Raw genomic sequence first — 21,688 nt, 5'->3', positions numbered from 1 at the left:
ACAAATGAAAAATAAACTCCAATTATCTTACATTAGCTAAGACTGATCACACATTGACTTCACATAATCACATGACTATACCTGTAAAGTAAGTCCATATACATAAGAATGGGGTTTTATATACATATTCACGTTTTGACTCCGAAGTACAGAAGAGGAGGATGAAAGACATCTGTCCAATATCTAAATACTTTCACACCATAACTCAAGCCAAACCCGCCTCAATACACATCTGATAGAAGTGACCCTGCAGACAGATGAGCTGAGAAGGGGAGTCGATCTCTGCAACGGAACCTCGGTCCATCACTATGATCCTGAGGAGAGATAAGACAAATCAAAAACCACACAATGAGCCAGATCACTATCTACCCAGATCAGACCTATGATCACTATAGAATGCCAGGAATACAAGACTGTGGATTCTCACACAAAATGAAGATGAGTTAGTCTATGATGTACTATTTTAAGTACTTTTTAAAATTTATATGTCTCTTTTAAACCACTCTTTGCACCCACCACTTTAGTTATCACCTCATAATATGCAGCAAACCACTGTGATCCAAATGGGGAACAACATCATCAGGAACAGTCTAAGGACCCAGGCACATCATCCATCCTTAACCAGTATCCTACTGACCAACATCCAGTTTGCAAGGAACAAGCTGGATGACCTCAGGGTAAGGATAAACTGTCAAAGGCATGTAAGGCACTATAAAATCCTCTGCCTTATGGAAACATGCCTGACCAAAACATACCATTCAGCCAAAAGAGTCTTTCTCTGCACTGAATGAACAGCAGACTCCGGAAAATCAAGAGGTGGCTAGGTGTGTCTCTGGTTCAATCTTTCCTGGGTGTTCACCTCACTCATCGTCAGTATGGTCTACATTTCACCACAGCTAACCACAGAGATGCAGCCCTCATTGTGGCCATTAATTTCCACAGTACAACCCTCTGACAGATGTTGCCCAACTTTTGACAATACATGTCCCATCATGAACTCTGCACCACTGCTGACAACTTAAAATACGTCACTGTCTGGATAATAGAGGATTTATCATGGTACTCTTGGCTTGGTGAAGAAAGTCTGTCAGGGTATCTACGACCTCAAATAGCTAAGGGACTTCAGGCTGCCCATCAAGCTGCTAAGGGCGTTCTGTCCCTGCACCAAAGAGAGAATCCTGACAGCTAGCATGACCATCTTTTTTGGGAACAACACCAGCAGGGACTGCCCGGCCCTGCAGAGGGTAGTGCAGTCAGCAGGATGTACCATTACATGTCATCTCTCGGTTATAGCAGACATTTACAGTGGGAGGTGCAGGACGAGGACTGAGAGGATCATAAAAGAATTCAATCAACCCAAGAACAGACTCTTCTCTGTGCTGTGGCTAAGAAGGCAATAACAGAGAGGATGGGGAGGAGTTTCTTCCCTTAGGCCATTCAGGTTCTGAACTAGGGACTGTACTTCTAACTTATAATACATCACTGTCACACTGACTGTCACCTTCAATTACATATATTATTCTGTGCTTATATTGTTTCATTATTCTAAAATGAACACTGAAGTTTGAAAATCATTACTGATTTAATTGTTCCCCCATTAATTTGAACTCTATATATTTCCTCATTTTATGTATTTCCTTGATTCTTTTCCATTTCAGGATTAGATGAAGTTTTATTTTGTTTATCAATTTGTTTCACTTGTTCAACTAGGTGCTTAAGAATTTCATTATATATTTTCTGTGCATGCTTGCATATGGGACAATAAAATGATTCTGACTTTTTAATTTTTACTGTGGCATCTAAAAACATATAGTCCATCACCCCAACCCAAATATTCACTATGGAACAATGTCCATATCTGAGCTGACTTTATGTTTGGAATAGTTTTGATGGAGCTCAGTGCAAACTAATTTAAACTAGTGCTGTCAAAAATATTGTGTTAACACGTTAACGCAAATCAATTTTAATGGCGTCATTTTTTTTAATCATTAACCTAATCTTATGCATATCCTGTCTTAAACCTGCCATGGTCCTGTTGTAATTCTACCTGTTGCTTTGGGGTTTTCTAGAGTTTTGATGTCTACCTACATGGCTTCCCTTCTGTGTTCCTGTACTCCTTGCCCAGCCTGTTTTTTGATAAACACCTACCCTGCATCAAGTTTCATTGACCCTGCTCTGCTTGTCGAGTTTTCCCCAGCCAATCAGCTCCTCCACACTCACTGTCAGGCCCTAGTTTGTCTTCTGTTTTGTCATTTCCTGTTTTATTTTGAAGGGTATTTTCAGTTCCTGTTTTGTGTGTTCTTGTCAGGTGTCTTCACTCCTTTTGTGTGTGATTGTTCATTGTCTTCACCTGTGTCTCACTGTGTCCGCCCCTCGTATGTGTATATACCTGCTCTCCCCAGTGTGTCTTTGTCAGATTGTCTGCATCCCTTGTCAGTAGCTTTCCAGCGTTTTCCTTGTGTATGACTTCCTCGTGTTTTGACCTTGTCTTTTGTCTGCCTTTTTGCCCTGGATCTCTGTACCTTTGCCTGATTCACGGTTTATGGTTTTTGGACTCTCGCTTGTGTTTTTGACTACCGGTTCTGCCTAGCGATTTTTGTACTTTGCCTGTCCTGACTGCCTCCCCTGTGCCGACCTTGGGCTGTTAATAAACCGCCTTTTTCCACTCGTGAGTCTCTGGTCTGCTCTGTGGGTCCCCAGTTTTTCTGTCTGACCCTGACACTCACATGTTCCCTATTTACTCATCTGCTCCAAAGTACATTTACCAGTCTCAATCAATCATTCTCTGCCAGTTCGTCTGTGATAATGGTGTTCTGTGGTTTCATGCTGCCGCTTTCAAACCTGTTACCTGTGTCCTGAAGTCCTGTCCCCTATACTTGCCTGCCATGTCATGGTCCTGTAAGCCTACAATCACATTTTTGTGAATAAATTATAGATTTGCTTCAGCCATGCCTTCACCAATTTAATTTGGATCATATTCTTGTTCTCCTGCTCATAACATTTGTGACAAAACGAAAGAACATAAAAAACTGAAAAAGACAAAGCTCTGTACACATGTTCCACAACATGAAAATAGCCTTTACAATTGCAATAAAAGTGTAGGACATTAACCAATTTGTCCAAGTGCAAAATAAATAAATCAACAGCCACTGCAAAATAATGAAATGATAACAACATATGTTGTTCCTGCTGGCATTAACCACAATATATCAAAGCAGTTCATGTGGTACCTAGTGTAGTCCATGATGGTGTTGAGGCGGTGAGCTATGGTTAGGACTGTACAGTCAGCAAACTGAGAACGAATGGTGGACTGGATCAACTGGTCTGTTTTTGGGTCCACAGCTGCTGTAGCTTCATCCAAAATCAGGATCCTTGTCTTCCTCAGGAGAGCTCTGGCCAAACACAGCAGCTGCCGCTGACCAAGACTGCAGACATAAACACAATACTGTACAATAATCTTCACAGTAGATGAAAATTAAAACAGGAAAATAAACTGACATCTTCAATATAAATAGATTGATAAAACTAAACACAGAAAATTAATTAATGCAGCCTACAAACGATTGGCATTTTCAAGATCACTATGTAGACTGTAAAAAACAACCAAAACAAAAAGACACAATTGGTCCATCTCCTCACTTCATCATATCACCTTCTAAACAATCCAATGCATCACTTGCTGTTGTGTCAGTGTTATACATCACTTCCTGGTGTTGGCCAGTTAAACCTAGTCCAGGTGTGTTGTAGGTTGATCTACCTGAGGTTCTCTCCTCCTTCACAACAGTGATGGTTCAGTTTTTGTGGCAGTGCTGACACAAAGCTGCTGAGATGAGCCAGTTGAAGAGCTTTCCACAGATCCTCATCTGAAGAGGTATCGAAGGGGTCCAGATTCATCCTCAGAGAACCAGAAAAAAGCACCGGATCCTAAGAATGGGAGGCCAGGGGTCATTTTGAAGCCTTTTACTCTGACACAATACAACAGTTGATGCTGTCACTAAACTGGACACCGACACAACAGCCATAATAGCACTGAATATTATCACTTGACTGCAAAACTGATCAACAAAGAATTTACATGTTTATCTCAACATTATGTTGAGAATGACACCATCTGATCTCTTTATTCTCTTCATCAGGAGGGCTATTTTGTCTAAACCCCGATCCGAAATGACTTACCCAAAATACATACAATATATCTTCACAACTGCATGGGCTGTATGAATTATCTTGGTCTCAAAAGAAAGCTACAACGTATCAGGTTACTACAGAAGTGTTGGAATCAAGATATGTGTTACTGTCAGAGTAAATTCATCTGGAACAGAGTAGAAAATTAAATTTTTCTTCTTTGCCTGAAAAAAACCCCCACATTATTTAGAGTGAAAACCACCATTGAATCATGGGAAAGTAGTCCAATTCATCTAGAAATTAGTAATGTAATATCTGATGAATAACTGGGCAAAAATACATGCTCAAAAAATTTGCCTGAGCAGTTTTGTATTATAACACAGGTATGCCCAGGCGGCCAAATGTGCCATTTGACCTTTCTCAGATAGCAGACTGTACAATTAATTATATTTGACTGATGTATCTGAGGCTGCACGGTGGCGCAGCAGGTAGTGCGCGTGCCTCACAGCATGAAGGTTGCCGGTTCGATCCCCGGGTCAGGCGGGGCCTTTCTGTGTGAAGTTTGCATGTTCTTCCCGTGCATGCGTGGGTTCTCTCCGGGTACTCCGGCTTCCTCCCACAGACCAAAAACATGCTCATTAGGTTAATTGATGACTCTAAATTGTCCGTAGGTGTGAGTGTGAGTGTGAATGTTTGTTTGTCCTTTCATGTGGCCCTGCAATCGGCTGGCGACCGGTTCAGGGTGTACCCCGCCTCTCGCCCATTGTAGCTGGGATAGGCTCCAGCCCCCCGCAACCCCGAAAGGGATATGCGGTATAGATAATGGATGGATGGATGGATGATGTATCTGATATATCACTATGGTTATTCATTCCATCCAAATACAACTGTTTTTCACTCATTTTGAAAATTCACCCAGACCTCTATACATTTTCCCATTCAAATAGGACCATTCAACAGTAATGAAGTTTGACTCCAACTGGAGCAGATATATTACTAACAAAAAAGGTGTGCACACACACACACACGCACACACGCACACACATATATATATATACCCCCTAACCCTAGGAGCATCTCTATGTGCATAATCAATCATTTACAACTATTAACAACAACTACTTACAACAATTATTTACACAAGCCGCTATCTAGTACCAGCATACGGAGAATGTTCTTGTCTCTCACAAAATGATGAAAAACGCAAGTAAAACAGTAAAAGAATGCTGTGGGCCTGGTCTGCAGTGTCTGTCTGCACTCTGCCCATTCATGTGTAAATGAGAAGGAGCAGTGAAGCTAACTGTTCATTTATATCGGTCAATATCTCAGCAACCCATTGGCCAATTTTGATGATCAACACCTTTATTGACCAGTCAGAGTCAAGAGAATTGAGGGCCAGCACCCAAATTCCCAAACTCACTAGTGTGAGCACTGATCGTCTGTATGATGTCTGAGATTCTGAAAAAAAAAAGATTTTTGGAAGGAAGGATTTCAGCCATTTTTTTCTACCCAGTTTGTGTGTAATATCATCAACATGGGTGAATTTACATAATTTGAATATCTTGCTCTGGAGCTCAGCATGGAATTATCAGTGCTCATGATTACATTATATTGATCACCAAGACATTCATCAATGTTTATGCAGGAATTCTCAGAGCTGATGGCACTTGGTATCCCAAGATATGATAAACTAATTGCGAATGAAGACCTGCATATTTATATAAACAAGAAGTATGATTCCAAATCTGTGGAGTCTGAGAATTTATTGGACAGCTTTGACCGTAGCCAGCCAGTAAATGAAGCCACTCATCAGCATGGTAATACTCTGGACTGACAACAAATAATGACAACACGGTTAAACACTGACAATGTTTCAATTGTACAATTACCTATTTCTTCCAATAACTCTGTTTTTCAATGCCAACCTAATTTCAACACAGAGACTGAGAAAGACATTGCTAGATAATAAGGCTGTAGCACAGTTCTGTAATATTATGAGGTCATTTGAGTCACACAGCTATGACTGCTCTTTAAATGACATGGTTGATCATTTCAACAATGCCATGTCATATGCTTTATTTACTGTTGCTCCACTAAGGTTGACTGTCAGAATCTCCCCATAGTTAAACAACAGCAGCATTAATGAGAGGAAGACAATTTGTTGAGCAGCTGAAAGAAAATGGAAGAAAACTGGGCTCGCAAAGCAATACGTCTGTCAAGAAAGGATTACTTTCCAAGATTATTACAGACAATGCTGGGAACTCGAGAAAATTATTGCTCATTATTGACCAGCTGCTCAGCACTGTCCCCACCCATCCACAGCTCACTGTGAAACTGTGAAGTACTTGCATCATTCATCACTAACAAAATAATCACCTCAATCAGAGGCGGCACTGTTGCTGATGTGAACACAGACGAGCTCAGCTAACTGTCAAATAGATGGAACCATGAGAAATTCTCCTGTATTACATTAACTGCAAGACTGTCACTGAATCTAACTCCTCCACCTTATGTGCTGACCCTGTACCTACAGCATGTCCTAAAGGTTATGAATATTTCATGGAGATCACAAAGGCCAGTCTGAGCAATGTTGATCCGATCAGGGCAGTATTTGTGCTGTAGTGTTTATGTTACAGTTTTTGAAGTGCACTGCAGTATTTGTACCCTAGTTTTTGTAGTACTAACCTGAGGAATTATGGTGATTCTGGAGCGGAGATCATGCAGACCAATCTGAGCAATGTCAATCCCATCGATGAAAATATGTCCCTTTGCTGCCTCCAGAATCCGGAAGATTCCCAAAGCCAGAGTTGACTTCCCTGCTCCTGTTCTTCCAACAATCCCCACCTGCAAATTTAGGTATTAAAATTAAGTAATCGATACATATTTGGATAATATGAGTTGATTTATTATACATCAAAATCATAACTCAAGTCATTAAACTATTACTGACAACAGTAAGTGTTATTTTTTTATTCTATAATGTATACTTTTAATTTTTGCTTTAACTGTGTGTATATTTCTTTCTATCAATATTTGTGTTTTACCATCTTCAATTTGTCCTGGCATATTTCCTCTTGCTTTGTGATGAATATAAAGTTTTTCTGAATGGTCATTGCTAACCTTTTCTCTGTCCTGGATGTTGATGGAGATGTCATTTAAAGCCCATTCCAAACCTTTACGGTACTGAAGTCCATAGTCTTCAAACTGTATGTTTCCTGTGGTTGGCCAGGCAGCTGGGAGCAAACTGCCCTCAAGGGTCCACGCTGCCTGTGCAGACACATCAGGTCAGAAGGGCTGCATGACACACATAGACAGTTCCAAAATAAAAGGTCACTGACAATAAAATCACAGTGACAATACAAAAGAAACAATAATAAGCAATAATAAAACACATCTGTATACTTATAGTTCAAATTAACTTGCTTTTACAAGTTTCTCGTCTACAAGACACTCTGTGTCCCTGCATAAGTCTGCCTTTGGTCTGATGCAGTTTGTTCAGGCTTCTTTGCAGAGCTTGTTATCTTATATCTGGAAATACATCCTAGTTAATAGTTAATTTCATGAGTGGATTCCATTGTCAATGCACTGGTCTTCCCTTGGTTGTTATCAATCACAGATTCCTGCATTTGTAACACTAGCAATCAAGCTGCTGCTAGGCAGCACCAGCTTGATTTTAGCCAGAATAGCTAGCCAGTGGTCCAAGACAGAGACTCTTGATAGATTGAATCTCCCCCACTCTATTATTCTCTTGCCTTTGTCAGTTGTCAACTTCCTATTGATAGAATGATCGCAAATCTCACCCTTGCTCTCAGTCCACTCCTGCTGCTGCCGGCTCGGAAAGATTTATCCTGAGCTTAGTGGCTGTGTTAGCTATCAGTCTGACCAGGGGTGTGTGCGAGATTGTTACCCTGTCTATTCACAGGTTACCAAAGACCTCTGGCACCGTCAAAACGATCTGAGGAATGAGGATGAGTTCTTCGTGCACCTCTCTATGATCGCCACCATCCAGGCTGCACAACTTTCACACTAAATGGCCTCAAGCTCAGTGCTGCCCAACTGAAACCACCCCTCCTTGTTCTGGGCTAATTCTTACTGTGGGTGAGTAGGCCTCTCTTGATGCTTCACAGCTGTGAAAGAAGATGCATGGTTGAGCCTTGAAGCGAGGCCCAAGTACACCAAATCACACCTCAGAGCTCTAAAATATGATGAAGGGTGGAAAGCTGAGAGGCAAGCACTCCCTATGCTGCTCCATTCCAGAGTCTCTCCATCTGGAGAACAAGTTTGAAGGCCATGAGCCCACAGTCGATGTGTTGTATGAACACAGTTGTCCCAGTTGCTGCACCATGACCAGCCTCCTCTCTGTCCATGCCCCGGCTGTCTGCCCGACATTCGAAGAGACACCACTACTGCTGCAGCTCGGTAGTCAAGTGCTACCCAGGTCCTCCTATCGCCCGTCCATTGGTGTGCTTCCTGGAACGTCCACTGAAGTTGCTGAGGATAATTATACCAACTATCCCCTTATGCTTGTTGTTGGGTCATCCATGGTCCATCATGTGCATATCAACAGGTGCCACCTGGATGCCTCTGCCCCACAGCTGCTACATCAACACTCATCTGTCTCAGTAGTGGTGCATAAAGCAGCTGCGTATCTGGCTTAAGGATGACTGCAGTACCAGTAACAACCCCTATATTGACAACTTCGCCACCTTTTACAATGGAACAGACCTTTTTAGAAATGATTGCCTCCCCCAAATCATGCAGGATCTTGGCTGGCCTCTGACCTCTCACTACATTCCTGCAAAGCTTTTACCACATTAACATAAAGCAGTCAGAACACATCCTGTCCTCCAATCTCAATCTCTGCTCCTGTGTTTGACAATCCTGCACAGATCACCAGTGCCCCTCATAAATACCACCAGCCTAACTATCATCCATCCATCCATTATCTATACCGCCTATCCCTTTCGGGGTTGCGGGGGGCTGGAGCCTATCCCAGCTACAATGGGCGAGAGGCGGGGTACACCCTGAGCCGGTCGCCAGCCGATTGCAGGGCCACATGCAAAGACAGACAAACATTCACACTCACACTCACACCTACGGACAATTTAGAGTCATCAATTAACCTAATGAGCATGTTTTTGGTCTGTGGGAGGAAGCCGGAGTACCCGGAGAGAACCCACGCATGCACGGGAAGAACATGCAAACTTCACACAGAAAGGCCCCGTCTGACCCGGGGATCGAACCGGCAACCTTCTTGCTGTGAGGCACCCGCACTACCTGCTGCGCCACCGTGCAGCCCTCCTAACTATCATAAAAACAAAAAAAAAATCAAAGTTGTAAGTAAAACCATCTACGATTGTGCCCTAGTCTTATTTAACTTTCAAGCTTTCTGATCCAGAAATGGCATGAGGTTGCAGTTTTCAAGTCTTGGTCAAATTCCTTGTACGTGCACATATACTTGGCCAGTTAAGTCGATTTCAATACTGATTACCACTCTGACTGGACATAGTATGGTGGGTTGGTAGGCGGATGGATGGAAGATTGGAAGGACAGAAAGACTAACAAATAAAACAAACAAAAACATTTCTGAATATTGTCACACATGCATACCTGCATACCAGTTATGTACTACCCTTTCTGTAGGTCAATTTAAAACCCTAAATACAAGATATTCTGCTCTTGGATGAAACTTTTTAAATGTGTTCTGTTTGTTTTTTTTATTTTTCTTTATTTTCCTGTTTGAACTGTACTTTTGACATAATTGTGTGGTATGAGGGTATGCCCTCAATGATTTTTCAATTCTTTGATTCTTCAAGATTTAAAAATCTGAGAAAAAAGATACTGATGTCCGAAATGTTGGATTACAGGCCAAAGATACAGATACAGTTTTCATATCAACAACATTATATTGTACAGCAGCAGACCTCTTTGGGCGTGTTGTGGTACTCTTTGACTCTCTCCACTGACACAATGTTGTTCTCCACATCAGTCCAGGATCGAACAATCCAGCTCAGGATTCCTGTCACCTATAAAACCACAAACACCATGACTCATATGACACTTTCTTTGCCTGTTTGTCTTTTATATGAAAGAGGAGGAAAAGCTCCTATATAACACTACAGAAGCCAGAGCCTATAGCGATGGCACCAGTACCTCTGAGTCACTACTGCATTTCAACAAACACAAATAACACCATCATTTATCTGAAACTTTACTGGTATTGCTGTTTCACAGGTGACACAGCAGTTAACGAGATTCTGTCTTGTGAGTTGTGGCATCAGAAACTGTGATCTGTCCTCCACTTAAAGCAAACAAAACTGTTGCTGTGCTGCTGGTGAGGGATCATGTCTGTATTTTTAGATATTTCCAATGCAAAAAGCATATATACTAAAGTTGCAGATTAAGGGGTCACTGGTTTCTGACAAACTGTTTTACTCATACTGACATCTATATATAAGCTATTTTGCAAAGTATTCTCTAACTGACCTATAGAAACATTTTGGATTGAATCTAAAAGAAAAAAAAAAAAACCTTTTTTGAATACAAAAAAGAAAAAGTTAACAGAGACTTAATATATTTTAACCTGAAGAGAATGTGACACTGCCAATCCCACAATTCCCGGGCTGAGTTCATCCCGACCTTGCACTGACAGAATGGCTGCAGCTAAAACCAACAAATTCCCCAAGAACTCCAGATTCACTGCAAGCCACCTTAAAGAAATAAATGTAATTAAAAAACTACATCTGTAAATATCTGTAAAAAGTCAAATTGTAAAACATGTTAAAAAGATATTGTGACAATAGTGTCAAACATGAGGGTGAATTCTAGGGACTATTCAGGAACTCTGACTATCTCAGGAACCACCTAAGAGCCTGAGATATATATACAACAGGTACGAAACTATAAAAACATACCATATAATTACAAACATCTGCACAAATGTAAAAATACGTATGCAAAATATTACAATACTGTCCATAATCAGAAGTATCTTTAAAATAAATAATTTGTTTGAAGTAGTTTGAATGAACCTGGTGGCGACAAAGCGAGGGAAATATGCTTCCTGGTTTTTGTCGATGCAACGGTTGGCCTGCAGGACAAAGCGTGGCTGTTCGCAAAAGGCTCGGATGACAGTAGCACCTTGCACTGTTTCGTTGAAGAGTGTGTAGATTGGTGAGCGACTGACTGCCTCCAGTCGCCGCAGCTGACATGATGATGCCACGTAGAAACTCTGGAGACCAGACACAGAAGGTTAGAATTAAAATGAGGCTTCAGCTGAACCTCTGAGATGTCCAGATGACATTCAGGAGAAACCTTTACCTGTATGAACATATAGACACAGGTGAGGGGTAGGAGCACCAGCCCTGTGAAGGGTGTGGCCAACAACAAAATGATGCAGACCTCCAGCAGCTTGAACAGGTAGCCCAGCATCATCTTCAGACCGTCAGGAATCATGCAGTCAATGGCGTCGATCTCCTTGGAGAAACGGTTCAGGAGGTTTCCACTGGGCGTCACCTCAAAGAAGGACATGGGTGAGTGCAGGACACTATGGAGAAGATCAGCATGAAGGTGACGCGATGCTACGATACCACCCAGAGCAATGCCGAGCATTGTACCAAATGTGGCCAACCCTGAAACGCAGAAGTCAGAAGTACAGAGAAGAAGTCACCAGGAGATCACAGGCTGGTTTTAATGCGGCAGTCTATCACGTGACGGATGAAATAAAACAGAATGAAACACAGAGCTCATGGGTCACATGGGTCAAAGCTTCCTGCATGTGACTATTTAATGAATCAAACCATGTAATAATTGCTTAAACCTGACATCAGGTGACTGAAAGAACAAAGAACTTCAAGAGGCCAGGAAAGTCAACATCTCCACAAAATCATTCAGACTGTGTGAACTCGGATGTCTTTGTTCCAAAGTAATAACCCACCAAATTCACAGGCTCTACAACCAAAAATTATACAGCTTTTAGTGAAACTGACTGAAAAAGCTGATGAATATCAGCTTAAACTCTGTTTAAAACAGAAAACCCACAGTTTTGTTACTTCTAATGCACCATGTGCCATCCTGCAGTAGTTTGTAGATTTCAGTTCTCTTTCTGGTCAAACTGTCTGTCCGTCTGTCTGTCGTAGAATGACCATTGACCCACCCTGAGTAAAGCCGAGAGCTGCAAACACACACAATTTGAGCTCGTGTTCACTCTGCGTGCTGTTGACAGATGGCTCATCGGCCCACAGGCTCAGCCAGTAGTTGTAAGCCAATGAGGTGGCCTGCTGAAAGGCACAGAGGAAGATGATGGTCATGATGAAGGTCAGGCCTATGGTCCTGAAGTACTCTTTATACATCTGCAGCTCCACCTAACAACAAGAAGAACTTTGTTAATCTCAAACATGTCCTGTAGATTAAATCTCAGAGAAAACAAAAAAATGAACAACTGTCACTGTGGAGACATTGTGTGCTCTGCATCTAATTTTTGTCCATTCATTACATCACTTTGAATGTATAATAAAAACCTGTTTTTCCTTATGTGTGAAAACTACATTCTAAGTGTCATCATCATTTTGTACTCCAACATCCCATCTTATTTGCCAAAACTTCACTGATCATCAGGTGGAAATCAAAAACAAAAATATCTTTACCTTCTGCGTTCAATTTAGAAATTTTGTGCCTGAATTTAGTTTGTCAGTTTAGCTCCTTAATTCCTCAATTAATTCCTGAATTTAGTCCCTGAGATCAGTTTCTCATGTTAATTTGGAGATTATTTCCTTAGCTTTTGTTCCTTATTTTGGTTCTTTAAGAACAAGAACTATTTGGCTGAATAGCAAATGAATGAATCTAAACAAAACACAGTTTCTACATTTTGGTAAATCCCTCCATTCCTTTGACTGTTAGTGAAATCAAGTTATTTTTTGATTTTTGCAATGTATTTTATGTTTACTTTTGTGTTCTTTGAACCTATGTAGGTAGTGCTGTGCTCCTGTGTTTAAGGATATTTATGTTTTAAGAATTTTATAATAATTAATACTATTTATGTAAACATTACTCTTATTGGTGAAAAGAAGGACGCACCCTTCCTGTGTGAGCTTTGTCAGCCTCTGTAAGTTTCCCAGCATCCTCAGGGTCCAAGTCTTGGTCAGCCTCCATCATCTGAACACTTGCACTACTCAAATCATAGCAACACACACAACACAAACATAGACAAACACGTGAACAGGATCACACTAATGATGTAATAATAATGGTTTTGGAAGGTTTAAGGTCCTCAATGTAATATACAAATTTACTAAGCATTGTATTTGACATCAAAATCATTTTGCTGATCGTCATCACTACATAAATCAAGTGAATACTAAAAAACAATCCATCAAAAATATTATCAGAGGAGGAGCTTCACGCAGAACAGCAACAGTGAGTGTGTCAAATTTTATGAGTTTACCTATTAGAGTGTTAATGTTTAACCTGTAGTTGTTCATGTTTTTTAACCAAAAAGCACACCACCTAAATCACAAACAGTTTTGTCTTAATGTTTTCAGCTAAGGTCCACCTGATTCCTGCGTACAGGCAGAAACTAAAGCTCTGCAAACCTGTAGTGAGGACATCAAAGAAGTGGCCCAGCGAGGCTGTGGAGGATTTCCAGGCGTGTTTGGACTCTAATGACTGCGATGTGACTACCAGTAGTCTGGATTAGTACACAGAGGCTGTGACGTCCTACATCAGCTTCTGTGAGGACTGCTGTCTTCCGTCATGCACCAGCACTGCATGAAAAGCCACATTTCCGTCAATTTCCGTCACTGTAAATTGCCGTGGAAGTTCTCTCTCAGCCACTGTGACCATGAGGTGTTAAAATGCAAATGTAAATGCTGCAAAGCTATACAAATGCAAATTGGGATTTTGTGTGTGTGTGTGTGTGTGTGTGTGTGTGTGTGTGTGTGTGTGTGTGTGTGTGTGTGTGTGTGTGTGTGTTTGTGTGTGTGTGTGTGTGTGTGGTGTGTGTGTGTGTGTGTGTGTGTGTGCTGTGCCTACAGAATACAAAGATTTTTTTTTTTTCATGAGGATTTAAAAGTGTGTTTAAATAATTTTATAGGTTACATACAGGATAAGTGTCCTGACTCTCAAATGTCTTTAATTTTCCACTTAAATTGCTAAATCAAAATTGTGAAAATTAAAGCATCTACAGTTCTTGGACACTGGTCACAATTTTTCGCATTTTGCCACCACAACACCAGATGAACAATGCTTGTGTGATTAGCTTGCAAAATTCCAGCAGAGTAAGTCCACTGATGATTCTTTAAGTAGGAATAAAAAGGGAACACACCAAAGTAACTTTTCTTTTTTTATTTTCGATGATGTCACTTTAGAAAATCAATTTAGAAAATCAAAGTACCTAACAAAATCACAGCATGTTTTTCATTTACACAACAAAAATGGTCTCGCGAGAAATTCCGAGAGCGCGACCTCGCATATGATTGGACGCCTCCTCTGATGCAATGATGTCGGCAGAAAACGACCTCGGCGCGTTTGTGAACGCGAATCGAGCTTGGATTAGAACAGTTACGTTTCGTGTCCTGCTAAACTTTAACTCTGTTCATACAATGGCCGGACGTCGTCTTCAGTTCATCCCAGAAGGCACTCCTTTGCGACGAGTGGACGACCTGGCTGCGGAGCGACCATATCCAGAAAGTCCAAACAATTTAGAGAAGAAACTGCTGAGCGTCTTCAGTGGACTGTCTCGGCTGCTAACGCAGCTGATGACGCAGTTGGCGAGGAGAATGACCGTGATAAAAGCCAGACTGCTCGCTCTGGAGGAGCAGCCCCGACCGAACTGCAGCTGCGGAGACGAAGGGACGGGTGCGTAAGTTACGTACGTAACATTAGCATTTAGTACCACATTGTGCAGTTTTTAGGGCGCCAAACCTTAATTATTCTTACTGCACTACGTTCCGAATGTTTGGTAATTGTTCACGTTACATTTAACATTACAATGTATTTTGTATTTTAAAGGAAAAGGTGCGACGTCTGCACAATAGTGACGGACACGACAGGCGATATGAACCTGAGCAGGGGTAAGTTAATAAAATACACAGGAAATATTCTGTAGAATACAAGTAAACGTAAACATTGCATGACCTGTACTTTTTGTGTTTTACAGACTAAACTCGCCCCACAACGAAACGGTGACATCATATTTGATGGCGACTTTAACTGGGAGTCCAGACATGGATGGTGTGGACAGCAGTCTTTTAAACCCTTTCTGTTGTTTCTTGTTGTTGTTTTTACTGAAGCCTGCCTTAATTATTTCAAACCAATATATATTTTCTTCCAGCGGCCTGTAAGACATATTATGAGATGGTGTGGAGGAGCTTCAGGTATGCCCAGGCAGCTCTTTCAGCTCGCAGCAGACAAAGAAGGAAGCAGGTAAGAGTCCCATGAATGCTGCTTTATTTTCACAACAATGTAAAAATGGGCTGAATTTTATTTATTATCTGCATTGTTTTTGACAAACATGCTCACATATGTTATCATGCGTTAATGTTTCTTAGCAGTACTAATATTATATTAATACCTGTATTTACAACTGCTGGAAGCAAGAAGGAGTGTCCTAGCTCTCCAAACTCTGCCAGACACTGCAAGATCGGCTGGAGAGCGACCCAAAGTATGTGGCGACACACCGCAAGAGGCTTCACATCAAGTCCCCTTCAAAGCGACAGGCGCCACCTCAGTATGACCCAGAGGCAGCAAAGAAGCATTTCCAAAGGCCTTGACTCAACTGTTCAACTGTTCATAGACTCTTTTTCATGCACCATGGACCAGCGGCACGGCCCAACCCAGAGACTCTTATCAGTGAACCCCTCTGCACATTTCCTTGCTTTTTTTCCCCAGTAGTCACTGATTTTACTTGGTTGATCCTTGTTAATGTGTGTGTCACGATTTCATTAAAGACTTTTTTTCAAAATGTTTCTGTCAACTGTGTTCTTTGTGTTCTACTGTGTGGTAGTGTAGAGGGTGGATTGCCAAATAAATCAATGAATCATCAATCAAATAAAATATATATATCATTTATATTTTATATATACATAAATATACCTATATAATAATTATTTTTAATATATTAATTTATTATATAGTATTTAAATTAATATGTATTTATTATTACTATTATTATTATTATTTGTGGCGCACAGATGACCAATAGCAGCAGAGTTGTCATCCAATCACATGATCACTCACTCATGTGATTGGAGTTGCTATCCAATCACATGATGGTTTCCTTTTAAAATGCCTGTGGAATCATCCAATGGTTGTTTGTGAAGTCAGCAGGCCAGCCTGAGTAGATCAACGTCGGGAGCATTCATGTGCTAATTAGAGCTATTCGCACCTCCGCCAAGGCGCGATTAACCACGCCCCCCGCCGACAGATGGTTCGTTTCCGACGATTTTCGGAGCCGGCGAAGTTCCCCGTAAACTTGCCCTAAATCGCCGAAAATCAACGAACTTCGTGGGGATTTACGGGTCGAAAATGTGGTTTTTCATGCAGTGCAGGGTGAGTTACAACAATGACAAACCCTGGATCACAGCCAAACTCAGACAGCTAAGGTTGGCAAAGGAAGTGGCCTTCAGGAGTGGGGACAAGGACAGACTCAAAGAGTCTGTCTCCCCATCCGCCTTGAGGCACTGCACTGATCAGCTGTCTCCAGTGTTCACAGACATTTTCAACACCTCACTGGAGACATGTCACGTGCCAGCCTGCTTCAAGTCTTCAGCCATCATCCCTGTTCCCAAGAAGCCAAGGACCACAGGACTTAACGACTTTAGACCCGTCGCCTTGACCTCTGCGGTCATGAAGTCCTTTGAGCACCTTGTGCTCTCGCACCTCAAGGACATCACCGACCCTCTCCTGGACCCCTGCTGTTCATCCTCCACTTCATCCTCCAGCAGGACTCTGCAGGAGCCTATGCCAGGATCCTGTTTGTGGATTTCAGCTCTGCTTTTAACACCATCATCCCAACTCTGCTTCAGGAGAAGCTCTCCCAGCTGAGCGTGCCTGACTCCACCTGCAGGTGGATTACAGACTTCCTGTCTGACAGGAAACAGTGCATGAAGCTGGGGAAACGCGTCTCAGACGCAAAGACCATCAACACCGGATCCCCCAGGGCTGCATTCTTTCTCCTCTGGTCTTTTCCCTGTATATGAAGAGCTCCACCTCCAGTCACCAGTCCGTCAAGTTCCTGAAGTTTGCGGTTGACACCACCCTCATCAGACTCATCCTGATGGTGACGAGTCCGCTGACAGGTGAGAAGTTGACCATCTGGTGACCTGGTGCAACCAGAACAACCTAGGGCTTAATGCTCTAAAGACAGTGGAGATGGTTGTGAACTACAGGAAGATCTCAGCCTCACCTACCCCATTACCCTCTGTGTCTCCACTATTGACGCTGTGGAGTCTTTCTGCTTCCTGGGAACTATCATCTCCCAGGACTTCAAGTGGGAGCCGAATATCAGCTCGCTCATCAAGAAAGCACAGCAGAGGATGTACTTCCAATGGCAGCTGAAGAAATTCAATCTGCAAAAGACAATGATGGTGCACTTCTACAAGGTCATCATTGAGTCCATCCTCACCTCCTCCATCACCATCTGGTACACTGCTGCCACCACCAAGGACAAGAGCAGACTGCAGCGTGTCATTCGGTCTGCAGAGAAGGTGATTGGCTGCAATCTCCCGTCTCTTCAGGACCTGTACACCTCCAGGACCCTGAGGCTTGCAGGGAAGATTGTGGCTGACCCCTCCCACCCCAGACACAAACTGTTTGAGACACTCCCCTTTGGCAGGAGGCTGCAGTCCATCAGGACCAAAACCTCATGCCACAAGAACAGTTTTTTCCTGTCTGCTGTCAGCCTTATTATTAAAGCCCTCCACACTCTTCACACTCCACCTCTGCCTCTACTTGTCACATTGACATTGCCATAACTATATGTGTTACATTAATGCTCTGATGGATTTCCTTGTTATTTTACTGTATCACTGCCAGCTGTACTGCTCTTTTTATGATGAAAAAAAAAAAAAACAGATTGTATATATTTTTATATTGTTATATTTTCCATTTTTAATAGTTTATTTCTAGAAGATTTTTCATGCACCAACTTCACCAAAACAAATTCCTGGTATGTGTAAAATCGTACTTGGCAATAAAGCTTTTTCTGATTTCTAATAAATGTGACACTGTGAAGAGGCCTGAAGGACATCACTAGCTACAGGAAATCATTCTCCTTCACTGTAGAAAACCATCAGCTCTCCAAAAACATGAATATATTTAGCTGCAGATTTGATAAGCCAACATTCACACCCTTCACTACTCTGACATCTAAAAATCATCAGCATCCTCTTCCATCCTTCCACCCCTCCCCACTGACCCAACTGCATCTAGCAGTAACTAGCATCCAGCCTGCTAGCAGCCAGCCTTCCCTCCTGCCTACTAGCATCCAGCAAGCTCCCAGTCCCAGCCTGTGTTAGTCAAGGTCACACCACAGCACTTGACCCCAGTCACCCCCTCAACCCACACTTTGTACTCCTCCCATCTGGTTGTTGTCACAGGTCACTGGCATGGAATAAAGTGAAGTTCAGCAGGAGTGTTGTCCCCTATGCCTTAACAGTGCTGAATAGAACATCCAGACTGTAATGCAATTGTGCCTGAGTTTGTGTATGTAATGTTTGAACATGTGCTGAGAGTGAATGTATGGTGTGGGATTCATGTATATATTTGTCAAATTTGATGTATTCTGTCCAGTTTGATGTATTTTTGTACTCTGAGGTTGTATGGAAGGTGGGGAAAATTTTCTTTGCAGACAAATAAATCTAAATCTAAAATCTAAATCTGAACCTGAATTAGTCTTGGGCTGATGAGCCCACAGCCTTCCTGTCCTGACCCGTCCTGCTAACAGCTAACAGTCAACCAGAGTCTCTCCAACTGGCTACCCCCTATAAGCTCCAGCTCCTGAGTCAACTAGCCACAGACCTGCTAGCCTCCTGCCAGCTTCAACAGCTGAGACAGCCAGTACGAGCCTGCTAGCCCCCTGCCAGCTCCAGATCCTGTCAGCAAGCCAGCGGCCTGCTAGACTCCTGCCTGCTCTGCTTCCAGTGTTGTTTAGCTTTCCGCCAGTTCCAGCCCCTCAGCCCGCTAGATAACACCCTGCTAGCCTCCAGCCAGTTCCTGTTCCTGAATGGACTAGCTTCCTATCAGATTCCACCTACAATGATTCCCATGAGTCTCCCTTGTTCCAGCCCTGTTCCAGCCCCTACAAAAAGGAAGACTCCCGAAGATGTCATCAGGTTCTTTAATGTTCCACCTCTCTGATCTCTTTTCTCTTGGACCTTGCACCAGACCCAGACAAACTCCAGACTACCAACCTCCAGCCAGGTAAGCAGTTGACAAGCATGAACCCAGCTAGTTTCCTGCCTGATCTTGTGCTGGAGCCACCTTCTGCAAAGCCCTCCAGAGGGAAACATGCCTCCTGCCATCTTAATGCCACTCAGCTGCCCAGTTCTTCATTTTCAGTGCTGCCCAGCACCATGGAGGGAGGTCTCACTACTCAGAACCCTGGCTGACACCTCTGCCATTTCCTGAGTTGTCAACATCTCCCTTGTTCTTGACACCAGAGTGGTTCCATCTACATTGCCTGCCACCAACCTGACCTCTAGAGGAGCTCTGCCTATGTTGCCAGTCTCCAGCTTGTCCTCCAGGGGGCTTCCACCTTTGACAGTGGCCCCCTGCTCAACCTCCAGAAGGCATCTGCCTTCAGAACCAGCTTCCTGCCTACCCAGCCCTCTGAGAGGTGCAGCCTTCACCAGCAGTCTAGCCCTTCAGCTAAGTTTCTGAGACATCCAAAGTGACCCAAGCCTTCTGGTCATCCTCCTGCCCATCCTCTGATGCATTTCTGTTCATTTCTGAGTTGGTTTCATCCTCCTGGTTTCCATTCTGACCTGCTCTGACTTTCAGTTCTGACCCCAGGCCACCCACCTGAGGGCTCCTGTTCTGCTCCTGTTCAGCCTTCCATTCTTCAGCTCCCAGGCCACTTGTGCTGCCTGAGTCCTTCCTCCAGAAAATGCTTAGTTTCACCTGAGGTTTGTGTTTGTACCTGATCAGCTGCTCCTGAGAAAGATCAATGGAGAAATCAGTCATACTGGGACGAGGTACAGACTTCCTGATGCCTGCAAACACACACACACACACACACACACACACACACACACACACATATATATATACATAATTATACAAATGCACATGATTACACACAATTATATACACAAATATGCAAAATTATACTCACATACAAACACAATCACATACATAAAGTATACGCTATACCCACAAAAACAATTTATGCTCAAGATCAAACATAACTTAAAATGACCAACCTAAGTCTAATATAAGTAGACCACAGTTTCCTAAATTCTGCCACATCTCTATCTAAAAACATGTTCTTAAAATTTCAAATATTCAGTATTCTGTAAGTATGATATGAAAACTGTTAATTACTCATGCTATTACTTTGTTTTACAAATCTCACACATGCATTAAACTAGTTTTGTTCTCCTGAGTTGGTTAATTAAGTTGCTGCTATTTTTTGTCCTGATTGTTTAGTTTTGTTTCTGTTTAGTTCAACATATAGCATTGGTAGTTTTTTCCTAAGAATGTTGGCAATAGTATTTTGGGTTAGGGTTCGGGTAGGGTAGAGTGCTTTTTGCAGGTCAAAGAACATGTGGCTCACAACACTGCCTTTTTGTCAAAGCCTACAATTTTAGACCAACCTTTCCTTAGCCAACTGCGATTTTACTTTTGAGTAAACTCACAGATCTGTGTATATAAGCAAAGCACAGGGCACATAAGCAGCTTGCGAAGCACTTACTTCTTATGAAAAAAAAAAATGGAAAAAACATGTCCTTACTCTTGTCTCTGGGGATAGAGGTCTCTCTGCATTGGTTTACACTGAAGGTGTGCATACATTTGGCAAAGGCTCCCCTCCTGTCCATCAGCTCTTTGTAAGAGCCCATCTCAGAGATCTGACCCTCCTCCATCACAAGGACCAGGTCTGCTTTTGACAGGAAGCTGAAGCCATGAGTCACCAGCATCCTGGTCTAAAAAAAAAAATCACATCAGCACACCCGAAGCAAAAGTTTGGGCACCCTACATGATCAGTTCTTATACTTTGGCAAATATTACACATTGTAAAGACTCTTTGTAGCCAGTTTCGAGTCTTTGGGTCCTTGTTTGAAGGATTTTTGCCCATTGTTCCTTGCAGTTGGCGTCTAGTTCTCTGAGATTCCTTGGCCAGCTTGCAAGCACTGCTCTTTTGAGGTTTATCCACAGAATTTTAATGATGTTTCGGTAGGAGGACTATGAGAGACACGACAAGAGCCAAAATCATCAGCTTGGTCCTCTTCAGTCAGTCCATTGTGGATTTTGCTGGTATGTTTAGGATCATTACCCCGTTGTAGAAGCCATCCTCTTTTCATCTTCAGCTTTTTACAGACAGTGTGATGCTTGATTGCAGACTTTACTG

At 42.4% G+C, this 21,688-nt stretch overlaps 1 protein-coding gene across 1 annotated transcript in view; it reads right to left on the bottom strand.

The window, feature by feature from the left end:
* Positions 1 to 205: 205 nt before the first annotated feature.
* The window catches only part of LOC139341289 (multidrug resistance-associated protein 1-like), a 55,528-nt gene continuing 34,045 nt past the window's right edge, over positions 206 to 21,688 (bottom strand). Inside the window, exons 19-31 of the mRNA XM_070977721.1 lie at positions 21,074 to 21,263; positions 20,261 to 20,333; positions 13,201 to 13,291; positions 12,281 to 12,488; positions 11,446 to 11,756; positions 11,157 to 11,356; positions 10,709 to 10,835; positions 10,050 to 10,151; positions 7,246 to 7,392; positions 6,811 to 6,969; positions 3,758 to 3,924; positions 3,231 to 3,425; positions 206 to 314 (exon numbers count right to left, since the gene is read on the bottom strand). Of these exons, the coding sequence (XP_070833822.1) occupies positions 206 to 314; positions 3,231 to 3,425; positions 3,758 to 3,924; positions 6,811 to 6,969; positions 7,246 to 7,392; positions 10,050 to 10,151; positions 10,709 to 10,835; positions 11,157 to 11,356; positions 11,446 to 11,756; positions 12,281 to 12,488; positions 13,201 to 13,291; positions 20,261 to 20,333; positions 21,074 to 21,263 (2,079 nt within the window). The remainder of the gene's footprint in view (positions 315 to 3,230; positions 3,426 to 3,757; positions 3,925 to 6,810; positions 6,970 to 7,245; positions 7,393 to 10,049; positions 10,152 to 10,708; positions 10,836 to 11,156; positions 11,357 to 11,445; positions 11,757 to 12,280; positions 12,489 to 13,200; positions 13,292 to 20,260; positions 20,334 to 21,073; positions 21,264 to 21,688) is intronic.

The sequence above is a fragment of the Chaetodon trifascialis genome, chromosome 13, assembly GCF_039877785.1.
Source record: "Chaetodon trifascialis isolate fChaTrf1 chromosome 13, fChaTrf1.hap1, whole genome shotgun sequence".
In the NCBI taxonomy this organism is placed as follows: domain Eukaryota; kingdom Metazoa; phylum Chordata; class Actinopteri; order Chaetodontiformes; family Chaetodontidae; genus Chaetodon; species Chaetodon trifascialis.
This window is presented reverse-complemented; position numbering and strand designations above follow the sequence as displayed.